The sequence below is a fragment of the Aulonocara sp. 'chitande type north' Nkhata Bay genome, linkage group LG10 (assembly GCF_057382095.1).
Source record: "Aulonocara sp. 'chitande type north' Nkhata Bay isolate Kocher_YH1m ecotype deep benthic linkage group LG10, A_spYH_male_GT1.1, whole genome shotgun sequence".
In the NCBI taxonomy this organism is placed as follows: domain Eukaryota; kingdom Metazoa; phylum Chordata; class Actinopteri; order Cichliformes; family Cichlidae; genus Aulonocara; species Aulonocara sp. 'chitande type north' Nkhata Bay.
The window spans coordinates 17,316,699-17,337,312 of NC_141353.1; the positions used below are offsets into that span (position 1 = coordinate 17,316,699).

The 20,614-nt window shown below is 41.8% G+C and overlaps 2 protein-coding genes across 5 annotated transcripts; both read right to left on the reverse strand.

Annotated features, from left to right (window-relative positions):
• Window positions 1–817: 817 nt before the first annotated feature.
• On the reverse strand, window positions 818–10,735 carry aldocb (aldolase C, fructose-bisphosphate, b). 3 transcript variants are annotated; one of them, XM_086308738.1, is made up of 10 exons: window positions 10,603–10,692; window positions 9,211–9,323; window positions 4,462–4,578; window positions 3,941–4,152; window positions 3,433–3,487; window positions 3,174–3,334; window positions 2,966–3,049; window positions 2,696–2,870; window positions 2,091–2,290; window positions 818–1,980 (listed from the first exon to the last, which is right to left on the reverse strand). In XM_086308738.1, exons 2-10 carry the CDS (start codon window positions 9,287–9,289, stop codon window positions 1,888–1,890), a joined length of 1,176 nt encoding a protein of 391 aa, XP_086164864.1. In that variant the 5' UTR covers window positions 9,290–9,323; window positions 10,603–10,692; the 3' UTR covers window positions 818–1,887. The 3 variants fall into 3 exon arrangements, with proteins under 3 accessions (XP_086164864.1, XP_086164865.1, XP_086164866.1); XM_086308739.1 differs by lacking the exon at window positions 9,211–9,323 and having other exon boundaries at window positions 10,603–10,735; XM_086308740.1 differs by lacking the exons at window positions 9,211–9,323; window positions 10,603–10,692 and adding an exon at window positions 8,851–9,203.
• Window positions 10,736–11,794: 1,059 nt separating this feature from the next.
• Window positions 11,795–20,120, reverse strand: rskrb (ribosomal protein S6 kinase related b). 2 transcript variants are annotated; one of them, XM_086308741.1, is made up of 14 exons: window positions 19,838–20,120; window positions 17,851–18,141; window positions 17,626–17,709; window positions 17,395–17,463; window positions 16,963–17,032; window positions 16,000–16,107; window positions 15,685–15,725; window positions 14,485–14,535; window positions 14,383–14,410; window positions 14,067–14,156; window positions 13,821–13,909; window positions 13,550–13,660; window positions 13,358–13,471; window positions 11,795–13,265 (listed from the first exon to the last, which is right to left on the reverse strand). In XM_086308741.1, exons 1-14 carry the CDS (start codon window positions 19,865–19,867, stop codon window positions 13,029–13,031), a joined length of 1,413 nt encoding a protein of 470 aa, XP_086164867.1. In that variant the 5' UTR covers window positions 19,868–20,120; the 3' UTR covers window positions 11,795–13,028. The 2 variants fall into 2 exon arrangements, with proteins under 2 accessions (XP_086164867.1, XP_086164868.1); XM_086308742.1 differs by lacking the exon at window positions 14,485–14,535 and having other exon boundaries at window positions 19,838–20,118.
• Window positions 20,121–20,614: the final 494 nt, after the last annotated feature.

Below are 20,614 nucleotides of genomic sequence, written 5' to 3' on the forward strand. Positions count from 1 at the left end.
TTCCTATTTATTCTATTTATCCCCTTCGTATATTTTATTTATATTTGTCTCTGTATTTATATGTGTGTGTATGTATATATACATATATATATATATATATATATATATATATATATATATATATATATATATATATATATATATAATATTCTGTAACTGTAACTTCTGTCGGTGCTGTGCTTTTGGAAACCGAATTTCCCAGAGGAACCCACCCGAGGGATTAATAAAGTTTTATCTTATCTTAGCTATTGAGTGGTTATTTGAGTTACTGCTGCCTCTCTATCAGCTCAAAGCAGTCTGGCCAGTCACCTCTGCCATCAAAGCATTATCATCCAGAGAAATACTGCTCACTGGATATTTTTTCCCTTTTTTTGGACCAGTTTCCGTAAACCCTGACCAAAGTAATATCCTACGTGTTACATTCTGATCTTTAGCTTTAACTTCAGCAGGTCATGCCTACACACCCTGAGCTGCTTCCATGCGACTGTCTATCCAATCTGCAAGATTGAGCGCAAAACACATGACTTTGACTCAGAAAGGGGGTGCATGTAGGCATATATACACCTCCAGGAAACTGAAAATAAAGTTTAAATATGCAGATTAGTGTTGGCCATTTAATTTCAAATCACAATAAGCTGATTGTGTAAAGGTAATGATATCAGCCAACTAAATATAATTAAATACTCAACATTGATTTCTAAAATGTAGAGGCAGTAAAGATTCTAAATAATAAAGTAGCAATATTTGACTAACATGTATAACTCTGTCATCACCAGTATCAGGACAGGTGTAGAAAATTCCATCACACAAAAGCATCTGATGTTTTAAGGTTTTAGTTTATTTTTCTCCACTATTTGACACACCAAGTGCTTAAAGAACAATATTAAGACCACAAACGGCACAGTACTCCAACACAGCAGCGACCGTTTCCCCGCTGCTGACCCCACGCCATTGGTCCATTGGATGTGAATGTCGATAGAAACTAGTCTGGTCGTTCGGTAGGGCAGGCAGGGGGGAAATCAGGTGGGAGGATGACACACTAGCATCACATAATATTGACACCTTCACACAACTGAATACATCGATTACTGCATGTAATGTTAAGCTAATGAACAGACACACAAGATGGTTGTTTGTTTTAAAATTCAATAATGGTGATAAGGAGCACAAGAACAAAAAAAAAAAGAAAAAAAAAAAAAAAAAAAAAAAAAAAGGAAGAATCCTGGTGTGTAGTGGCTTATTACAGTATAATGTGCCTGCTAACATCTACTAGATATACATCTGTCTGAAAGCACAACAGAGCACTCCACACTTTTGTTCAAAAGATCAACTCGGCTCAACATTTTCACCTCGTCTGCCATCTTGCTCCTTAACGCATGTTCTGATGCCACTAATAAGCAGTTGGTCCCACTTGGTGTCAGTGCGGATGTTAGTAGAGCGTTTCAACAATGAACAAATGCCGTTCTGACAGAAGCGAAACACTGACACAAACATGCTGATCTGGCCTGCTTGGGAGTGATTTGATATTTTGTGTGAAGTGGGCAGAGACAGCTGCGTGAAAGAAGGAATGTGGAATGAATACTGACTAAACATTTTTGATTATCCTCCAACTGTTTAACTTCAAATTGTCTCAAAACTAACCATTTGTTGAAACTGGGGGGAATTAAAAAAAAAAAAAAAAAAAAAAAGACAGATGACCCATGTCTGTTTCCTTTTGTACTGTGATGTCACATGATGGTTTCAAATACACATATCTAATAATGTAAATTTAAGAACTCTAAAGTAAAGCAGACAGCACAGGCCTGTGATTGATGGAGGAGTGAAGAGGGGAGACAGAGCAGATAGAAGACTATAACTATGCCACAGCTCAACGTGGTAGTTTGCTGTTTAATAGGCGTGATTAGCCACGTAGAGGGACTGGGCTGCGGCGGTGCCACTTCCGGAAGACTCGTACTTGCCGAGTGCAGCCAGACCGTTAGCCTGGAGAAGAAAAAAAACAAAACAGACATAAGCAAAAGAGCAAAGAAAGTTTTGCTTTTTTAAATTAGCAGTACAAAGGACACATCTGATGTCCCTTCCTGTGGTCTGACCTCGGCGCGCTTGACGAACTCCTCGGTGGCGGCCTTCTCGTTGTTCAGCTGTCCTTTCCAGGCGTTAAGAGCTGAGGCCTGCAGGGCACGGCCGTAGGAGAAAGTCAGGGCCCAGGGCTTGGGGAGTGGGCAGTTGTTAATGGCATTAAGGTTCACGCTGGCCTCTTCCTCAGACTGGCCACCAGACAAGAATGTCACCCCTGTTTATACAAAAGAAACACGAGTTACCGATCTGCTCATACCTGATGTCGAGGAAGATTTTAAAGGTTTTCGAAAGCATCTTTTCCTGCATGTTTGCACTCTGCAGGTAGATATAAACGAGTGAAAGAATCTAGAGATTTAAGTATTACTATTAGGAAATCAAAGCAATCTGAAAAATGCCAAGACTGCCAATTTACTAGTCAACTCATCCAAATTCCAAGGGATGATCTAACTGATTTTATACATTCACAAAAGCATGTTTCAGCTAGCAGTTTATCCATGATAACATATAATGGTTTAACTTTTAAATATGCTGCTCTATTAAGTCACTTGGAGCCCTGCTGTTGCACACAGATACTGTCCCACTCCCTGAATTTTTCCTATTATATACACAAGTATCTTGCCTGGGACAGCAGGAGGCACTGTGCGGCGCAGAGCAGTAACAGTAGCCATGGCGATTTCTTCACTGCTGTACTTAGTTGGGCAGGAGTGTCCAGCTGTGACCATGTTGGGCTTCAGCAGTGTCCCCTCGAGGTACACGTGGTGGTCCGACAGAGCCTTGTACACTGCAGCAAGGACCTAACAGCAGGAGACAAACGATAGCACGCAAGTCCAAACTTGAACTCTCCAGAACAGATAAAGGTGGCAGAGTTCCACATTCTGCAACATGTTACCTTCTCGGTGACGTACTGGCAACGCTTCAGGTCATGATCTCCATCGGGAAGGATCTCAGGCTCCACAATTGGAACAATACCATTCTGAAAGAGATTACAGAGTGTAAATTTAACACCAGTATTTTAGAAATATACAATACTATCATTTGATGATCACTAGTGTCCTTTCCAAAAAAAGGAAAGGAATCCTCTATAGTACCACACTAACCTGTTGGCAGATGCTAGCATATCGTGCCAGCACGTTGGCGTTCTCAAAGATGGCCAGCTCAGACGGCGTGGTTTCGCTGATCTTCAGCACACAACGCCACTTGGCGAAATCTGCGCCGTCCTTCTTATACTGCGCGCATCGCTCGGACAGCCCATCCAGACCTGCACTCAAACAACGCACAGAACCAGCCATGAGAAACACACAGGGCTTCCGTGAAGTTCATTTCAGTTCTCAAACTTGTGTGTCTACTGTCTCCTACCCTGAGTGGTGGTCTCTCCATTTGTTCCAGCGAGGGGTACAACACCCTTGTCAACCTGTAAAGACAAACAGAAAATGTTCTGAATTTGACCTGAAATAACTTTAGCCCAGTTGGTCCTAACAACATGATCTGCTGTTATGTGTGGGTCTGAGTGTATGTAAACACACTGAAAGCGTGGTTTTTTTTGGTTTAAGAAAAAAAAGGAACACCTTTCAGGTTTTACCTGCTAAACGATGAGGGTTTACACTGCCTGCTAAGCTGAGTCACTTGACTGCATTATATCAACAGCGAAGTGATGATGACATTCAAAACAAAAGGAGGTTGAGATTTTCAGCACTCAGGCTCTTGTGTTTTAAGGTAGACTCTGAGCACAACAAACTATGTAAACTAACACGTAATGGCACAAACCAGGCAATGCAGCAGAAGCATAATGAAACTGAGCTAAAACTAATTTTCAAGAATGCACCAGGGTAAACTGATTACCCAGCAACGGCAATCCCCTGCCTACCTTGATGCCAACGACAATGCCGCGGTCTTTGATGAGCTTGGCGAAGTTGACGCCATCGTCAGTGTTCTGGTAGAGGGTTTCATGGAAGAAGATCACACCTCCGATACAGCTGTCGATGCGCTGGTCGGCTGTGAAGAGCAACTGGCGGTAGCGGCGCCTGTTCTCCTCAGTGTTCTCGACCCCAATGGGGTTCAAACGCTTTGCCATGCTGCCTAAAGAGCAAAAAACAAGGACATGGATTTAATAAAATACACACAGACGATACAAATGCCATTTATTTAGCATCATTTACAGTATAAAATGGCCTACAGCAGAAGACTAAAACTGCTTGTTTGCAGTAATCTTATAGAAACAATAACATGCATCTTTATTTTATGATCTCTTTAAATAAACGCACAGCAATTCTAATTTCACATGCAACTCACTGCATGTTCAGTGTACTGTATGTTGGTATTCAACCATGTTTAATGTTGCGTTTCAATCAGCCACCTTTGCTGAAACACCGACACACCAACACATACCGGTGGACTCATCAGCTGCGAGGATGCCTTTGCCTGGAGCTACTATCCTGTGAGCAATGTCCTGCAGCTCCTTCTTCTGCTCAGGGGTCAGTGCGGGATACTGGTGAGTCATGGTGGCTGAAAGAGAGCGAAACACACATACTGCTTCACTATGTGCAAACCTGGATGACTGCCCAGGGCTGGCCTCATTTAATGTCTCCATTGTCTGCAGCTCAACTATACTGTTATACCAATGAGCTTTTCTAAGTTAAGTGCAGCCAGATTGGTGAAAATGGGCAAACTCCTACACGATGGCACTTAATCACACCATACAAGAACATGACATGTGTGCAAGATGCGAGCAGTACATTTCCTGTTTCCTGAGAGTTGAAGGGGGGGGGGGGAGAAAAAAGAAAAGGAAATAGAAAAAAAGTAATTCAGTAAAATCACTTATTGTGACTAGAAGCAAACACCCCATCTTGTTGACATTCATTTTCATGCATCATCTGGTGTCAGTCATTAAAAACAGAAAGCTTGGTGGCAGTGACCAAACTCCATAAACAGCCTTCAAACCAGATTATTTAATTCCCCTTTCCCTTCCTCACTCTTCCATAAATTAGCAGTTACGTAACCCCTCACCTCCCCCATGTGAACCACACCAGACGGATGGAGGGAGGGGGAAGGGGTTGTGTAATAACGCTCCTATAGACTCTGCTGCCAGTCCTCATTATAGCTGCAGGCCTGGATGCAACACGGCTCGTTTCCCCCTCCTCAGCAACACTCTTTGTTTTCCTCTGTCATTATACACCTCTCTGCCAGTTACACCTTTAGTTCTTCGCCTGGAGTGACACGTCACGCATCCATTTAAGCGCTGCTGTTCTCAGACTACAAATTATTTCTACTGGAGCCATGCGATATGAGTGCATCAAGGATTTGTAAATTTCCGTTCTCACTCCAGCTAATGCACTGTGTGCCTGAGAACAAGCTGTGACTTGTCTGTTTGGCTATATTGGTATCCGAGGCGCTCCCGCTGAACACAAGGCTGTAGCTTTGTGCACAACGCTGCCGGGTGTGGGCCACAATAGCAGGTCATCCATTGGAGAATTCGATAGACTATTCATTTATTCTACTAAATGTTCCTCCACAGCAAGCAGTGTCAACTAAAAGCTGGAATTGTCAGTATATTGTAAAGGCACACATTCATAGGAGGCTGTAATACAGCTTAATGATAAAGTCAGGGAGGCTGGTTTATTGTGAGAGCACACCGTCTGATATACTCCCTGTACCCTCTGTGTTAATCCTCAGCTTAAAGCTATGATATAACCTTTACAGTACACACAGGCCTCTCAATGAAATCAGTGTGCAACTCTTATCACACACACTCACACGGCCAGGCCTGCAGGGCATATCGTGTCCCCGAGGAGAATAGCTTCAGCAGGGGTACAAGCTGCATACTTCACATCTCCAGTGAATAAAAGGAAGTATTTACACGTGATAAAAGCCAACCTAAGGGCACAGGCATGTGTGCCCTCAGCTCTGCTCCACTGTCTGTACCAGCCAAAAACCATGCTCAGCAAATACCTGCCCTCCTTTGTGAAGCAGTACGACTCCACCGTGGTGGAGTTTCGCTAAGGAAACATTGCACAACAAGCTAACTCAATAGGAAATCTACAGTTTATGCAACAACTGGACAAAAAAAAAAAAAAAAAAAAAAAAATATAACGGAAAATTACTAAAGATGACAACTTTACATTGACTGGAGGCTTACGCTGAAATCACGGCTCAGCCCCAGCAGCCTATGGAGGCCTGCTTACCCACAGAGAGCGTCGGTGGAGGGAGTGTACCAGTATACTACACAACTATGTAGTATAACTGGTCTGCGGGCTACTCCTGGTTATTCTGTTATTGGTCCATCAGCTCAGGACAGAGTAGAGGGAAGTTACAACATGAAAAGAGCTGAAGTGAAACAAAGTGTCAAACACATTGAGAAGTGACCACCACAGTCACTGCCTGTGCTTCTCCCAGTCCCTGTGAATGTCGCCACGTGTCAACCAATCGGCATTAAACTGACACATAGGTCATCCGCAACCAGGGACATGCATCCGGGATTTTGGACGAGTGCACAGGAGCACGTTTGCAATGGGTGAAACCCTGTCTTTTTACACCGTCCATAGGGAATTGCATACACAAATTAATACAACCCCCTTAAAAGAACAATATGAGGCAGGACTCTAGCACATTATCAGCTGGGGCAAGTTTGGTAGTAGTGCACTAGAGTTTATGCTTGGAGGGTTATTAGCTTTAAAAAAAAAAAAAAAAAAAAAAAGATATTGGCTAAATGTGCAAGTATAAAGTTTTAGAATCACTACTATGCATCAATGCAACAACCACAGAGAGAGAGTGTGTGGTGTCAAGGACATTTCTCTCTTTGGTAAAGTAACCTGGGAAAATATTTGTCACATAGGATTATCCTTCTGTCTCTCTTAATCTACGATGGCTCCCAAATCAAAAAATGGGAGATTGTCAGAAGGCTGTGGCTGAACTGCTTTAGACATAATCAGGTGATGACAACTCAGCTTATGTTACTCACAGCCAAAGGAGGTACTAATCTTATGTTTTCCATTTTTGGGTTTGCTTCTTGAACGTCTCCAGGAAACAGTCCCAGAGGAGGCCATTAGAACAAAGACAACTACCTCACTCTGTGCCACACAAGCACCACTGCAGGGCCTTGCACCACAGATGTGACACACTTAAAACAAACAAGCCCAAAAGGTTAAAAAGACAAAAAAAAAAAAAAAAAAAAAAAGTCCATTATTCAGAGCATAGGATGTTAGGGAAATGGCCTGATCAAGAGAATTAAAAGGAAGGCTTTTCATTGGTGTTTGAGTTTAAATATTTCTGCTTTGCATATTCCTTTAGCTTCATGATCTATTCATGAAGTCAAGTGATTATTTGAAACCATTTTGTTTTGTTTTTTGAGTTAATATTAAAATACAGAAATTTTTTTGAGTTCGGTAGAAGCCTCAACTACCCAACTGTAGCAGATTTAAAGAAACTATAGCACATCCTATAAAAACTGCAGGACATTACAATTGGGTGAACCTGCGTCTTCATTTGTATTGACTACCCTGAGCTACAGTATTAGGCTAAGAACTCTTTAACCCTGGAGAACCCATGGAGTCAGATCCGTCCCCATTGGTTTACTAGGGAAACCATGGGGTCAAATTTGACCCCATGGGTTCTCCAGGGTTAAAAAGATCTTCCTGTGTTTCCAAAAAAAAAAAAAAAAAAAAAAAAAAAAAAAATAGGAAGCTAAAACTAGAGCAGCGTAAGCGCTATCAGAATCAAGTAGAGACCTTCCAGTAGCGTTATCATCAACACTGGTGATAACCGTTATCTTCCAGACAGTCACATACACATAAAGTTACCAATAACATACACTGTTCAGTGATCATGTTGCCCCAGTGGCCAAGGACATTTATCTAATGCGGCTTTCAAATATTTTATAAATTATGTGCACAAGGTTCTAAGGCTGTTTGTGTGTGTTCGTGTTCCTGTTTAGCCATCTTTGTGAGGACCGAAAGCTGCATTCTACTATACTTGTAAGAACCAACAGTCACTTGTGAGGACACACACACTGGTCCTCACAAGTTTGAAGGCCTTTTTGAGGCTCAAAATGTGGTTTTAGTGTCAGGGTTACAATTAGGTTATGGTTAGGTTTAGGATAAGGGTTCGGTTGAGGCATTCATTTTTAACGGTTAGGGAAACCATTATGTCAATGAAGGTCCTCAATAAGATAGTTGAACGGGCGTGTGTGTAGTAAATTCGAGTGCATCCTATTGATTGTCATTCGTGAGATTTATTGATTTGGTAACTGCAATTAGAAATTCTGCTTGGAGGTCAGATTCTTCATCGATTCCTGATCAATTTCCTGTGTGGCTAAAGCAGCTCAAAAGAATAAAAAACAAAAAATAAACAAAAAAACCCAAAAACCCCCAAAACAAAACCATACCATCACTAAAAACTGATAAGCCTGAAGTGATATGACTGAACAGTTTAAAGCTGGTTCACTGTTGTGAGTAGACTGCATATGCAGGCTTTCATGACACGTAGCCCAGCTCTCTATATTTTCTGATCTTTGATCCAGCCTGTTGAAGTGGTCTGCTTCAACAACACTTCTGCAATGCGACATGAAGATCAACTCCCTGCTGAGTCACAGAGAACCACTTGAAAAAACAAGAAGACCGGACTCACACACACACACGCTCTTTAGTTGTTGTTAGATGGAAAATGACACATCTAGATTTGTACCAGGCTGATTTAACTGTGATGCTGTCTGATTTCGATTGAATTTCAGGTTAACAGAAGAAAAAACAAAAACAAACAGAGGGGCCATCCAATGCTTCTCACCTTAAAACAGGAGCAGCCCGGCATGCAGTGAGAAATCACAAATACAAGAAAAACATCAGAGTCCACATTTACAGCCATCACGCTGCAGCTGGTCTTCTTTTAAGCATTGCTGCAAGCATTCAACTACAAGGTCTTGAGCTTGCATGCTAGATTTACTGCCTATGTTCATAAGCATGTAGGGGGAGGATGAGGATTTTTTTGCCGTTTTGTCTAGATCATCAGAACCCTCTGGAGGGTGCCACTTTTTTTTTTTTTTTTTTTTTTAATTCTATTTTCAAGTTGCATGAGCTTTGCGATGAAATGGCTCCTGCAGGACAGCACTAAAATAAAAAGCCTGCTTTCAGTGCTGTGCTTTGTTACCAGACGGGCCTCTGGCCTTGGCGTCGCATCTATCTTCAGGCCTTGATGCTGCAGCGGTAGCAGGAGCACTGTTACCCATGCAGCTCAATGGGAGCCTATTACAGACCTCGAGGCTGCGAGGGTGTTGCAGTTCAAAGAAAGGTGGACATTGATGAAAATGTGCAGGTTAGACTTCAGAAACATGTCCATAACAAACGTCAGTAAGGAAACCACTCATAATTAAGAACACCTGGTGTATGATTGTAAAAATACTTTCTGGACTGGAAACTATTAGTTTATCAATGGAGAATTATTTAGCAACAGCAGTTATTGATTAAGGGTTTCGATTTGTTCATTGATCCATTGCCTCATTTGTTTTTTTTTTAAAATTCATTTTACACGTGAAGTAGTAGCGTACAAATCAACAATGAAAACACTTATTTAAGAATTACACTCGTTAATAATGCAAGAGAATAGTAAAAAATATAATTACTAAGTGGAAACTGCCGTTTGTTTTGTTTTTTTAATTATAAACACTTCTGCAATCCAACCCTCATCAATTACATCCCCACGTGATAAGGGCTAAAACATATTTGTTATATATTATCATGATTATTGTTGATATTAGTATTTATTTTACATTCTGAACTAATTTGCTTAAGTTGGTTAATTTTACGCCACTTTTCTACAAAACTAGCATATATATATATATATATATATATATATATATATATATATATATATATATATATATATATATATATATATATATATATATATATATATATATATATATATTTTTTTTTTTTTTTTTTTTTTTTTTTTTTTTTCAGGCCGCTATATGACTTCATTAACACGTGTAGCTTTTTCACGTACTCTGCGGCTCCGCCTCTCGATGTCTACGTGCTTCGGGACAGCTACACCCTGACGGGAAACAACCTCGTCACAGCCCTCACCCATCACCGCTGCCACCCACGTTTGTACCCGACAAATCACGCATAATCAAGCACATGTAAAAACTGATAGCGTCGATCTGAAGCGAAGGAAGGCGCAACAGGCTCGTCTCCTCCACTTCCATCCTTGAAGGTCATCACTTCTGCGCCCTTCCTGTTGCGTACTTCGATGATGGGGCCGAAATGCGCAACTCTAAAACGACTGTTTTTGAGAAGGTGATAGACTTTTAGGAGTTGTCTGTCAAATTGAGATGACATAGCATCAGTGATACAGCTAATGACGCTGTTTGTTCATTTATGGCTAACAGGCTAGCTTTTGGAAGATACAGCTAGCTGTAGGTTCAGTCAACAGCATCACATCCGCATCACCATCAGAATGACAGCCATCATGGCTGACGCGCTCAGTAACACACAATAAACGTTTAAAATTTAAACAATTTTTGGATGAGGTGACTCTTACCTGCTGATAGAGATCAAGTGAGGTGTGCGCAGAGGATGCGGAACGGTCTCCTGTTTCACTGCTGCAGCGCGACGTGACCTTTTAGAAAGCCTGGGCGGAGCTTAAACCAGGCGTCACGGCACGAAGCGACGGGGCGCATGCGCCGCAGAGCTCCAGAGTGATTGTGCATCTTTTTTTCTTCTTTGTGGAGACAGTTTGTCCTCTGTTTTCTAAAAGTACCAAGGTATTTATAGATGATGATGGTAAAATTGACAAAGCGATTGTGAACAAAGGCGGAACTTCGCCTCCTACAGTGCAAACTGTTCAATAAGATAAAAATAATTTACTTTAATTAAATATACTCTGTATTTGGTAAGTCTTTTTTCGTCCTAGTGCTAAATAACCTCTGAAAATGATTAATACTCATGTTTTGCGGCCTAGTTATAGACAAAGCTGAGTGAACTTTTATGACTTTCACATATGTTAGATTTCAATTCATATTATTGTTTATGGTATGTTCTGATACTTCGGTAATGTAATTTGTTGAGAGGTTTCTGTAAGGCATTTGAATTGAGCATTAACAATAATATGACCTTAAAAGGAATTTGTTTTCATAAGTTTTTCTGAGATGCTGAGCTCCCCCTGGTCAAATGCAGATCTGCACTTGGTGATTTGCCCGCATACCTCTATTTTAGTTGTGGCCTAATATACATGCTCCATTTATAGTGCATTTTGTACATGTGTGTTGTTTCTTTCTTCTCACTTTGTGTAAAGATGACACTGTTGGTGCTAATGCCAACTTTCTATTTTGTGGTCATAGAGGGATGGACACTGTCAGAGTCAATGCTCAGCTAGGCTGGGCTGTTTAAATGATGCTCAGTTGGTACTAATTTTTCTTTTGCTAGCACATGGTGTGTCTTCTGCCCATCCGCTTCAAGGTTCAGTGTGTTGTGCGTTCAGAGATGCTCTTCTGCATACTTTGGTTGTAATGAGTGGTTATTTGAGTTGCCAATGCCATCCCGTCAGGTCTGATGTCAACACTGCATTTTTACCCCAGAGAAGTGCCGCTCATTGGATATTTTCTCATTTTTCTGTAAAACGTAGAGATGGCTGTGTGGAAAAGTCCCAGCAGATCAGCAGTTTCCAAATTACTCAGACCAGCACGTCTAGCACCACCAACCACACCACGTTCAAAGTCACTTTAATAACTTTCTTCCTCATTTTGATGCTTGGTTTGAACTTCAACAGGTTCCACCCTGACAGAACAAACCAGCAGAACTTTGTACAGTCAGAGTTTAATATTCCATCTGTGCTACATGGCAATTACAAAAATACATCATAACATAACATATCAAACATCAAAGAGTATTAAAAAAAAAGTCATATAAACTTTATAAACAGGAATATATACACATCAGCATTCGGTGACCAGAAATAAAGAAAGGTCAAGGATCACACACGAGGCATTCTGGGCACACATTAGGGCATACTTTACAAAAATAAATAAATAAATAAATTACACTATAATCAGATGAGCAGGTAAGTGCATAAAGGTGAGATCACTGGCAAGGGCTTACCACATCCACAGACCGTAGAAAAAGCCCTGTATCGATCAAAATGTTAAGTGGAGGTAAACGGTACTGCTGTTCCAGTCCCAGCTCTGATCTGCACACTTTTGTACAGCTCTTGGAGTCAAAAATCAAGGCTGAATGGGAAAACCACCAAGCGCTCCCCTGAGACGTAGGTTATAAATGATGAAGCTAAATAAGGTGTTGAAGGCATACACATTTGAACCTGATACTGTGTCACTTGCTCGAGGAGATGATGTAGCCAAGGTCAGGTTTGGGAAAGGTCAGATCGTGGCATGAGCAAAGGTACAGACTATGTTTCAAAGTAAAAGTTGCACAGATTGAGGCAACGAGTCTTCCATCCGCTTCTGCTAAAATAACTGCAACATCTTGCAACATGAAAATAACAGCAGAGATTTTGAAATCAACTAACCTAGCTGAAAGGATAACTATGGTTTGCACACTTAAAACAAAAAAGAAAAAAATATTATGATCTATAATATTATGATCAACAAGCATGACATTTCCACAAGGGGTAAATTTCACAGCATTTGTCCACTATGTATTAACACGGCAGCCATGATGGTTTACTGGAAAGTGGATGCACAACAGTGCAATCTTTCTTGCACAACTGTTGGGCAAACAAGTGTGCAAGAAACTGTGCAGCGGAGAAAGGCAAACACATAAAGGAAGAATAACTTGTATTAAGCACGTCACAAAACATAAAAGTCATTGAAATATGTGTGGAGAAAAAAAAAAAAAAAAGGTGATTTCCATTAAGTCAGTAATTTTAAAGTTTAGAAAATTTTTAAAGGCGCACCAATTCAAGGGTGAACAAATGTGCACAAGTGTGCCTTTACACTGTAAACTCAGTGTCTGTCAAACAAACACTTCTCTGCGTGGACCTTTTTCCTGAGCAGGATGCAGTGGGAGTGCTGGGCCAGGCAGCGGTACAGCTGTGTGAGTGTTTGCGCTGGGATCCTGCTGCGAGTGTGGCGTGGCGGGTGGGCTGAGGAGCGAGTCGTAGTCGAAGCCTTTGAGAGGCTGTAGGGACAAAGTGAGGCCTCGTCGAGCTTTGGCCGCTCGGTCCGGTCTCTCCCGCAGCTCCAGAATCACCTGACAGCAACAGAGAGGAGAAGTCAAGACTCATGCTTCAGCTTACAGAGGAAACAACCAAACCGAGGACATTCAGACGTCTCGTCTGTTACCTCCATGGGCTGACGCTGCAGTAGGTCGAGGTCAAAGGTTGATCCGCGGAAGAAGGTTTGCCGCTGGAAACGATCAAGCGTCCTCAAGCGACGCGAGGGAGTCTTGCATAAAAGCTGGACAGGAAAATGTGCAGATGATGATCTGACCGTTCAACTGGCTCGCTGCTTAGCAGATATACAATAAATGATTACCTCTGTTATTAGCAAGGCCAGTGGGGAGCTGAGGCTGAGGGGCATCTCATAGGGGAAGCTCCTCACTTTCCTCAACATGCTGCAGTGGTCTGGTTCAGGAGCCACGGGGAACTGACAGAGGGAAAATTCAGGGGATGATTCATCTTTTGCTACTTTGATAGATTAATACTTCAGCATGCCAGAACATTAAATGAACACAGTCTTTCATGCTCATGTGTCACTGAGAGATTAATCGAACTGCTGACCGTGCAAACAGGCAACAATAGCTAACCTTCCCAGTAGCCAGTGAGAAAAGCAGAATTCCCAGTGACCACCAATCAGCTGCATGGTTGTAGGGCCCACCACTCAGCACCTCAGGAGCTGCAGAGGACAGAGAACCCTCACAATGTTTTTCCATTCATAAATTCACCTCCCAGTAAAACATAATTAGATACGCTCTAAATGCTTCCAAATCCCAGCATCTGCAGCTGTGGTGGGATGAGCTGCAGGGGAGGTTAAGAGTGGATGTTTTCCTCACCCATATATTGGATGGTTCCACAGATGGTAAAGGCTCTTCCCCCTCTCTCCAGGCGACGAGACAAACCAAAGTCAGCTAGCCGGATGTGTCCTAGAAAAGATCATTTTCTCTATGTTATGATGAGTATGAAATCCCAGGCTATTTTTTTTTTTAACTGACACAGGCTGGATTTTTATTTGTATCATAATGCTCCCTCATAGTTTGCAGTGATAGGTATTGATTGATAGACGTGCACAGCTCTGTTTTCTAGAAGCTTCTGTGCTTTTCCCTCATACCAAAGCTATGCTGCTCTCTGCTGGGGACAAGATTTACTTACCATTGTCTGTCAGCAGGATATTTTCCATCTGCAACAACAGAGCAAAATAAATAAATAGGTGGATGAGATTACACTCTTGCACTGAATTCTTATGCCACACACCGTGTCTGCCATCGGATTACTGCGAAACACTGATGAAAGGAAACCTGTAGCCTGTAACAAAATATTAAAACAAAACAAAACTCTAAATACGGTATCTGATAAAAACACAAAGTATCAAACAAATTCTACTTCAATAAAATATTTTGTGGCAATTTAAACATTTTTAATGCATTGTACACATTGTTGTGTTCATGCATTGACTAAAAAACAGGAATGAGCAGTTTAGAAACTTTTTAGTAAGTATTCAGTATTCAGCCTTACAAAACCAAAAACAGCCTTTGTACGTGTGCATGATGGAAAAGGAAGCTGAGCTTGCTGTTCTTATATGAGACGCAAAAGTAGGACATCCAGCTGGAAAGGTTTCAGAGTTAAGACAAAAACTCTTCATGATAAATGTTAGGCTTGCAGCATTTGATATCCTTTATTCTAGCCTATGGTATTCCTATGGATACCTTACTCCATCCATGGGAATGAAGCAGCTAAGTAACAGCCTGATAATCAAGTGCACTTGATTAGCTGATATGCAATGCTCGGAGAATTTCCCAAAAACCCATTTCAGACTCTACAGGCCTCAGTTAGTATGTTAAATGTTAAAGTTAATGACAGCACACTTAGAAAATAACTGAACAAGTATTTGGAAGGATTGCTAGGAAAAAGCTTCTTCTCTAAAATAAAGAAGCATTGCTTAGTTTTGCAAAATTCCATCAAAACAACGCTTTCTCAGCTTTCAAGATTTCTCAAACAATGCCTGGAGTGACCGAAGTGGAATATCAGCTGTAAAATATCAACTGTCAAACACTGCGGTGACAGAGGGCTGATTTGGGCTTGTTTTGTAGTTATTGAATCAATAATGAATTCATCTGTATACCAAAGTATTCTAGACACAAATGTGAGACCACATGTCTTACAGCAAATCTACAGCAGAATGGCTGAAAAAAAAAGAACCAATGAGCAATGTCAATGTCCAAGGTGGTGGGACCTTAAGAGAGCTGCTGTGAACAACTTCCCACAAACATCATTAAACTCAAACAAAGTTGTAAAGAACAGTGGGACAAATTTCCTTTCACAATGATGTAAAAGACTGAGGACTGCAGAGAGTCCTGTGAAAAACCTTGATATGAATATGTGTTGCCTGAAATGATCTAGATGCCTGTGCTTAACATAGGTTTTGTGTCATTGTACAATTTTTTTGGTTTTTACCTTCACATCTCTGTGGATCACCCCAAAATCGTGCAGAAAGCCTGTAAAAAAACAACAACTAGTAAGCAAACAGGTTTCAAATCCATGTCTTCGTACTGGCAAACTGAACCATCCTGACTTTGCTGTGTTGCTGGTGGAGATCCTTAGAGAGCTCATCTGTTTTTAATAAGACCACCTCTGATAATTACTTCCAGTTAAATAACTATGGAAACGACGCTTTGAGCTAATTAAGATTTCTGAAGGGAAAAGTTAGGCTTACAGTACGGATGAGGGTTCACATCTTTCATTTAATTAGTAATGTAATAGCATACACACCAAGCGCACATCCCAACTCTGCAGCAAACACTCGCACCGTGTCCTCTGGGAACTGACCAATCATCTGCCAGTAGGTGTAGAGGTCTCCTGTGCTGCAGTAGTCGCACACTGTTGGAGAAGAAACAGGATCAAAGCATGCCTCTGTGCAGCGGTGCGAGATGTGACTGGGAAGTGAAGGTCAGCGGGAGGTGGAACACAACATTGCTCAAGTTAGGGAAGAGACAAGAGTGAAAACTGTCTTTCTCTAGGAAGCAAGCAAGGTGGAATTTTAAGGCTGGCTGCCTTAATGGAGCATGACTTTAAACTGCATGTGTGTGCGTTTGTAATAATGAATCACCACACTGTAACTGAGGATAGCCATATTTATTTAACACTGTTACATAAGGCAACATAACAATTAAGCAACTGTTTAACCTTAATTGCTTTAAAATATCTGCAGAGATCTTCATCGGTTTGTTGTGGTGACTTCCATGTACTCTACATTTCAGGCTCAAAAAATATGTGACTCAGTGATGATTCACAGTATGTTCAGCATCTGGTTTTCGGGGGCTAACTCGTTCTCTTTTTGCAGGGGGTGGAGAGGCAAACAAAGTGGGTCACACTTTCTGAGTCAGTGGCTAATTTGGAAAAAGAGGGTAAATGCTCAGGAGGAAAGAGGAAAGAAGTCGAAGAAGCTACACGATGCAGAGGGAGTGGTAGACTGGGGTTGCAGGGCTGGAGGGTGTTTGATAAAGGTGCGATTAAACGTGGGGTACAAGCTCAAAAGACCCTGAATTTTAAAGTCTCGACGGGAACCTCTTTGCCTTTTTTTTTTTTGTTCATCGTGTTGTAGGAGCTGGGTTTGGGTGGGGCTGTGGGTAGATCTTGGACCTAGCTGCCAGTTTTGAGGTGAGAAAAGGTGAGGTGAAGTAAAGGGAGAGTGGATCTGGGTTGGATTGGGTCACCGGTCTCTGTCTGACTCACTAATGTAGACGTGGCGCTGTGTCTGCCAGCAGTCCTGGAGGTCATGGACAAATGGGTGGCGCACCTGACGCTGCAGGCAAAGGTCAAAGGTCAGCCTGGAAAAGCTCAACCGACCATTGTTTCTGAGAGATCACGTCACTCAGAATCGCATTAACTTCAGACTTTACAGGCACACGCCATTTTTGTGAGAAGGCAAATAAACATAAATGGTTCATCACCATCACAGCAGATTTTTTCTACCTTCTATCAACATTTCTAAAGTTAAGAAATCAAAGAATAGCACAATATTTACATGAGATCTTATCACTTATTAACTGTTAGCAGTAATTATCACTCACTGACTATTATGTGTACTTTAGAAAGCCTTGGTTTGTTGAGTGCTAACTGTATGAAATGCAAATATAGTGCCTTCGAAGTTAACACAAAACCCACCTGGACTACAACTTCTTCCTTTGACTGCTCCAAAACCCCGAGTCTTAAAATCTCTGCTTTAGGTATGACCTGTGGGCAGACACAAGATGAAATCAGGCCACTGTAATTATAAATGAACCATGAACACAATTATCTCACAGCTTCAGTTTCCTGCAACAGCCTGATTGGTATTTATGTTAGAATTTAAACGCAGAAAACCTATATGTTAAAACCCAGATAATCAACACTCACTTTAACAGCATATGTCTTCTGTTTGACCTTGTCCTTCACTTTCAGGATGGGTCCAAATGAACCTTTGGCGATGTAGCCCAACACCTAGTGAGGCGAGAACAATGCAGACACAGATACAATGGGATGGTGTCTAGTTAAAAAAAAAAAAGTAAAAGCAGAACATGAGAAAGCTTTGTTCAATCATAAGACGCATGATGTGGCGCTGGCGTTCAAAATGACCCTCACCTGAAAGTGTTCGTGGCCAGGCACAGTTCTGTGGGGGAATTCGGGGAGGAACATGGTAATAAACCCCGGCAGGCTCCACTCCGCTCTCAGCTTGTGGGGGCCAACTCCTGCCAGCCTCAAGACGTGGTCAGGGATCTCGGGGGCTTTGCCCTGGAGCATTCGACGCTGGCCCAGATGAAGGGCAGACGGGGCAAGGCGACACAGGCCTGCTGGGACAGACAGGCCAATGTTTGAGAGGAAGCCACGCCATCCAGAAGATAAGTGCTCATTCTCCTGCCCTTCGGAAGGCCTCTGTTGGGGAAACAAAAGATAAAGACACAGTTTTGTAGATGCTACAGAAGAAACAGGATAAAAAAAACATTTAGATTGTCTGTTTTTATTACACAAACTCCTGGAGAACAAAAATGAATAGACTGTTCATTCAGAGAGTGTTTTACGCAAGGTTAAGTACCAACACTTATCAAGGCAGGCGTGCACTGCTGAAAGTGCCCTTCTGCTTTCACTTGACCTTTTGGAAACTAGAACACACAAAGAAAGTTGGCACAGGACAACCTGTACTGAAAAATGCTTTGTAAAAATACAGAAGAGAATTGCCTAAATGCTGCTCTAAATTTACAGACTAAGTCCAAACACAACTTACTGTAGCAATAACTTGAATTAGTCGTATTCTGTATGACTTTATCAGTCTCACACGTTGCTGTGGAGGAATTTTTGCGACTTTTTCTTTGTATCGTTGCTTCAGTTCATTGAGATTTGCAGGCATTCATTTATGAACAGCACTTTTAAGGTCCCACCAAAGCATTTCAATCAGGTTAAAGTCTGGATTTTGACTGGGTATTGACACCTTGACCTCAAATTAGACTGTAATAAACTTGGGTATAAGAGGACTTTGTGGTCAACTCAGCGACTGCAAAACAAGCTCAAATCATCACCCCTCCACCGACGTGTTTGGCAGTCGGTATGACGTGTTTGTGATGTTACGCTGGGTTTGGTTTTCATCTGTCTAAAGGACATTGTTCTAGAAGTCTTGTGGTTTACTGAGATTCAGCTTTGCGAGCCTTAGCCATACTTGCAAAAATGTTTTTTGTAGAGAAGTTTTTTTTTCTTAGTAACCCTCGCAACAACTTCGTTCAGTCTTTTTTTCTAACTTTTCCTCCTTTATTTGTACTCTTTGTTTAACATCTACAGCTCTTTTGTGATTCTGTATCTTTTATAGTCTCTCTCTCTCTCTCTCTCTCTCTCAAACACACACACACACAGCACTTGTGAATTTTATCTTAGTGTTTGTTAAAAAAAACAAAAACAATGACACATGTATCTGGGGTTGTATTTAAATAATTTTACAACCTGCCATAGATTTGAAAGACAGTACACAGTATATACTTGATTTAATTTATAAAAGGTTGCTTTCCTAACGATTGTGGCTTACTGTACAAGACATCAGACTTTGCTATAATACAGCCCCATCTTCATCCCTCAAATGCCTAAGTGGAGCCGAGTGGTACAGCATTTTCATGTAACCATTCCTGCTCTCATATATAAAAACACTCCCTGGTCTGCATCCAAAGTGCAGTCACCGGGTCAACAAGCCCCCTCCCCGTGGGGCTCCTGCTGCACATCTCTGCAGCTATGTAATGCAAGATGCGCGTAATCAGCCATGCAGAGTGTCATTATCATCCGAGCAAAATAAAGGGGCACATCTACTCCGCTGTCACTCTGCTAAACAGCTTCGACCAGTGACCGCAATCTGGGGAGTGTCAGACTTTTGTTTGAAAAGTGACGAATTTGCATTCAAAGTGAATGGTCTCACCCCATATATCGTAACGTGGGAATAACACATTGTAATACTAATTGGCGACTTTTCACCGTTACGCAACTTCAGCACACTTTTCAGGTCCCAAGAGATTGCGGAACCCCGTCACACAGGGAACCCCCACCCCCACCAAAGCACGTGCCTTACACCTTAGCAACCAGATATCCAACTCACCTTCCTGTTCTTACTGCCGTCGGCCCCCATCTGTGTGACAGGACATCAGCGCAGTGTCCTCATACCGACGTCTGCTCTTCATTTAGCCATCCGCGCTGTTCCGCAACCTCTCCACGAACAACGGTGTCGGGCTGCACGAACACAACGCTTACCTTTCGCTAACAATCTGCAGCTGATCGGGCTACGCGGTGTAAAATGTGACAGATATGGCGATATAAAGAAAACAAGTTAATCCCGCGTATGGGCAACGTCAGCGTAAATCCGCCCCCATCACTACCGTCCAATGAGAGGCACGCTTCAGATCCCTGTGCTGCTGCTTGCGGTAATCAGAGCCGCACACATCAATTATACACGTCGGTGACAGTTTCTGTTAGGTTTGCATCGGCGTGACTTGTGTGCACAAAAGCAAACGTGTAACAGAAAAGCTTCCTGTATCTCCCGATACATTTTTCAACCCCCCATTCACTTGTTCTAAAAATAAACCCATGCATGCATAATATGTGCTGTCTTAGCATGTTTGGAGGAAATGTGAATGCTGAATGCAATTCATTTAATTAAAAATGCTACAGCGGGAGCACTGATACAGAAAAGGAGTGCATCTTTCTCCCATACTGACTTCTCTTCACTGATTCCCTGTTAAATCCAGAATCAAATTTAAAAGCTGTATCCTCACAAACTAGAACCTCACAGTAAGATCTCACAGTATCTTATCACCCCAATTTCTTCCAGTGTGTTTTTTGCCGTGTTCCTCTCCTACCCTGCAACCCATTACAGCAG

Bases quoted from the DNA above. Each gene is read 5' to 3' on its own strand.
- aldocb (XM_086308738.1), bottom strand. From the start codon at position 9,289: ATGGGTAACAGTGCTCCTGCTACCGCTGCAGCATCAAGGCCTGAAGAT. The intron at 3,050-3,173 runs GTTAGTGTGGTA...AATCTCTTTCAG, and splicing joins ATGCTAGCATCTGCCAACAG to AATGGTATTGTTCCAATTGT. The intron at 1,981-2,090 runs GTCAGACCACAG...TTTCTTCTCCAG, and splicing joins AGTTCGTCAAGCGCGCCGAG to GCTAACGGTCTGGCTGCACT.
- rskrb (XM_086308741.1), bottom strand. From the start codon at position 19,867: ATGGGGGCCGACGGCAGTAAGAACAGGAAG. The intron at 16,108-16,962 runs GTGAGTCAGACA...CTTCTCCAACAG, and splicing joins ACAGCGCCACGTCTACATTA to TGTGCGACTACTGCAGCACA. The intron at 13,661-13,820 runs GTTAGCTATTGT...TCCCTCTGTCAG, and splicing joins TCTCACTGGCTACTGGGAAG to TTCCCCGTGGCTCCTGAACC.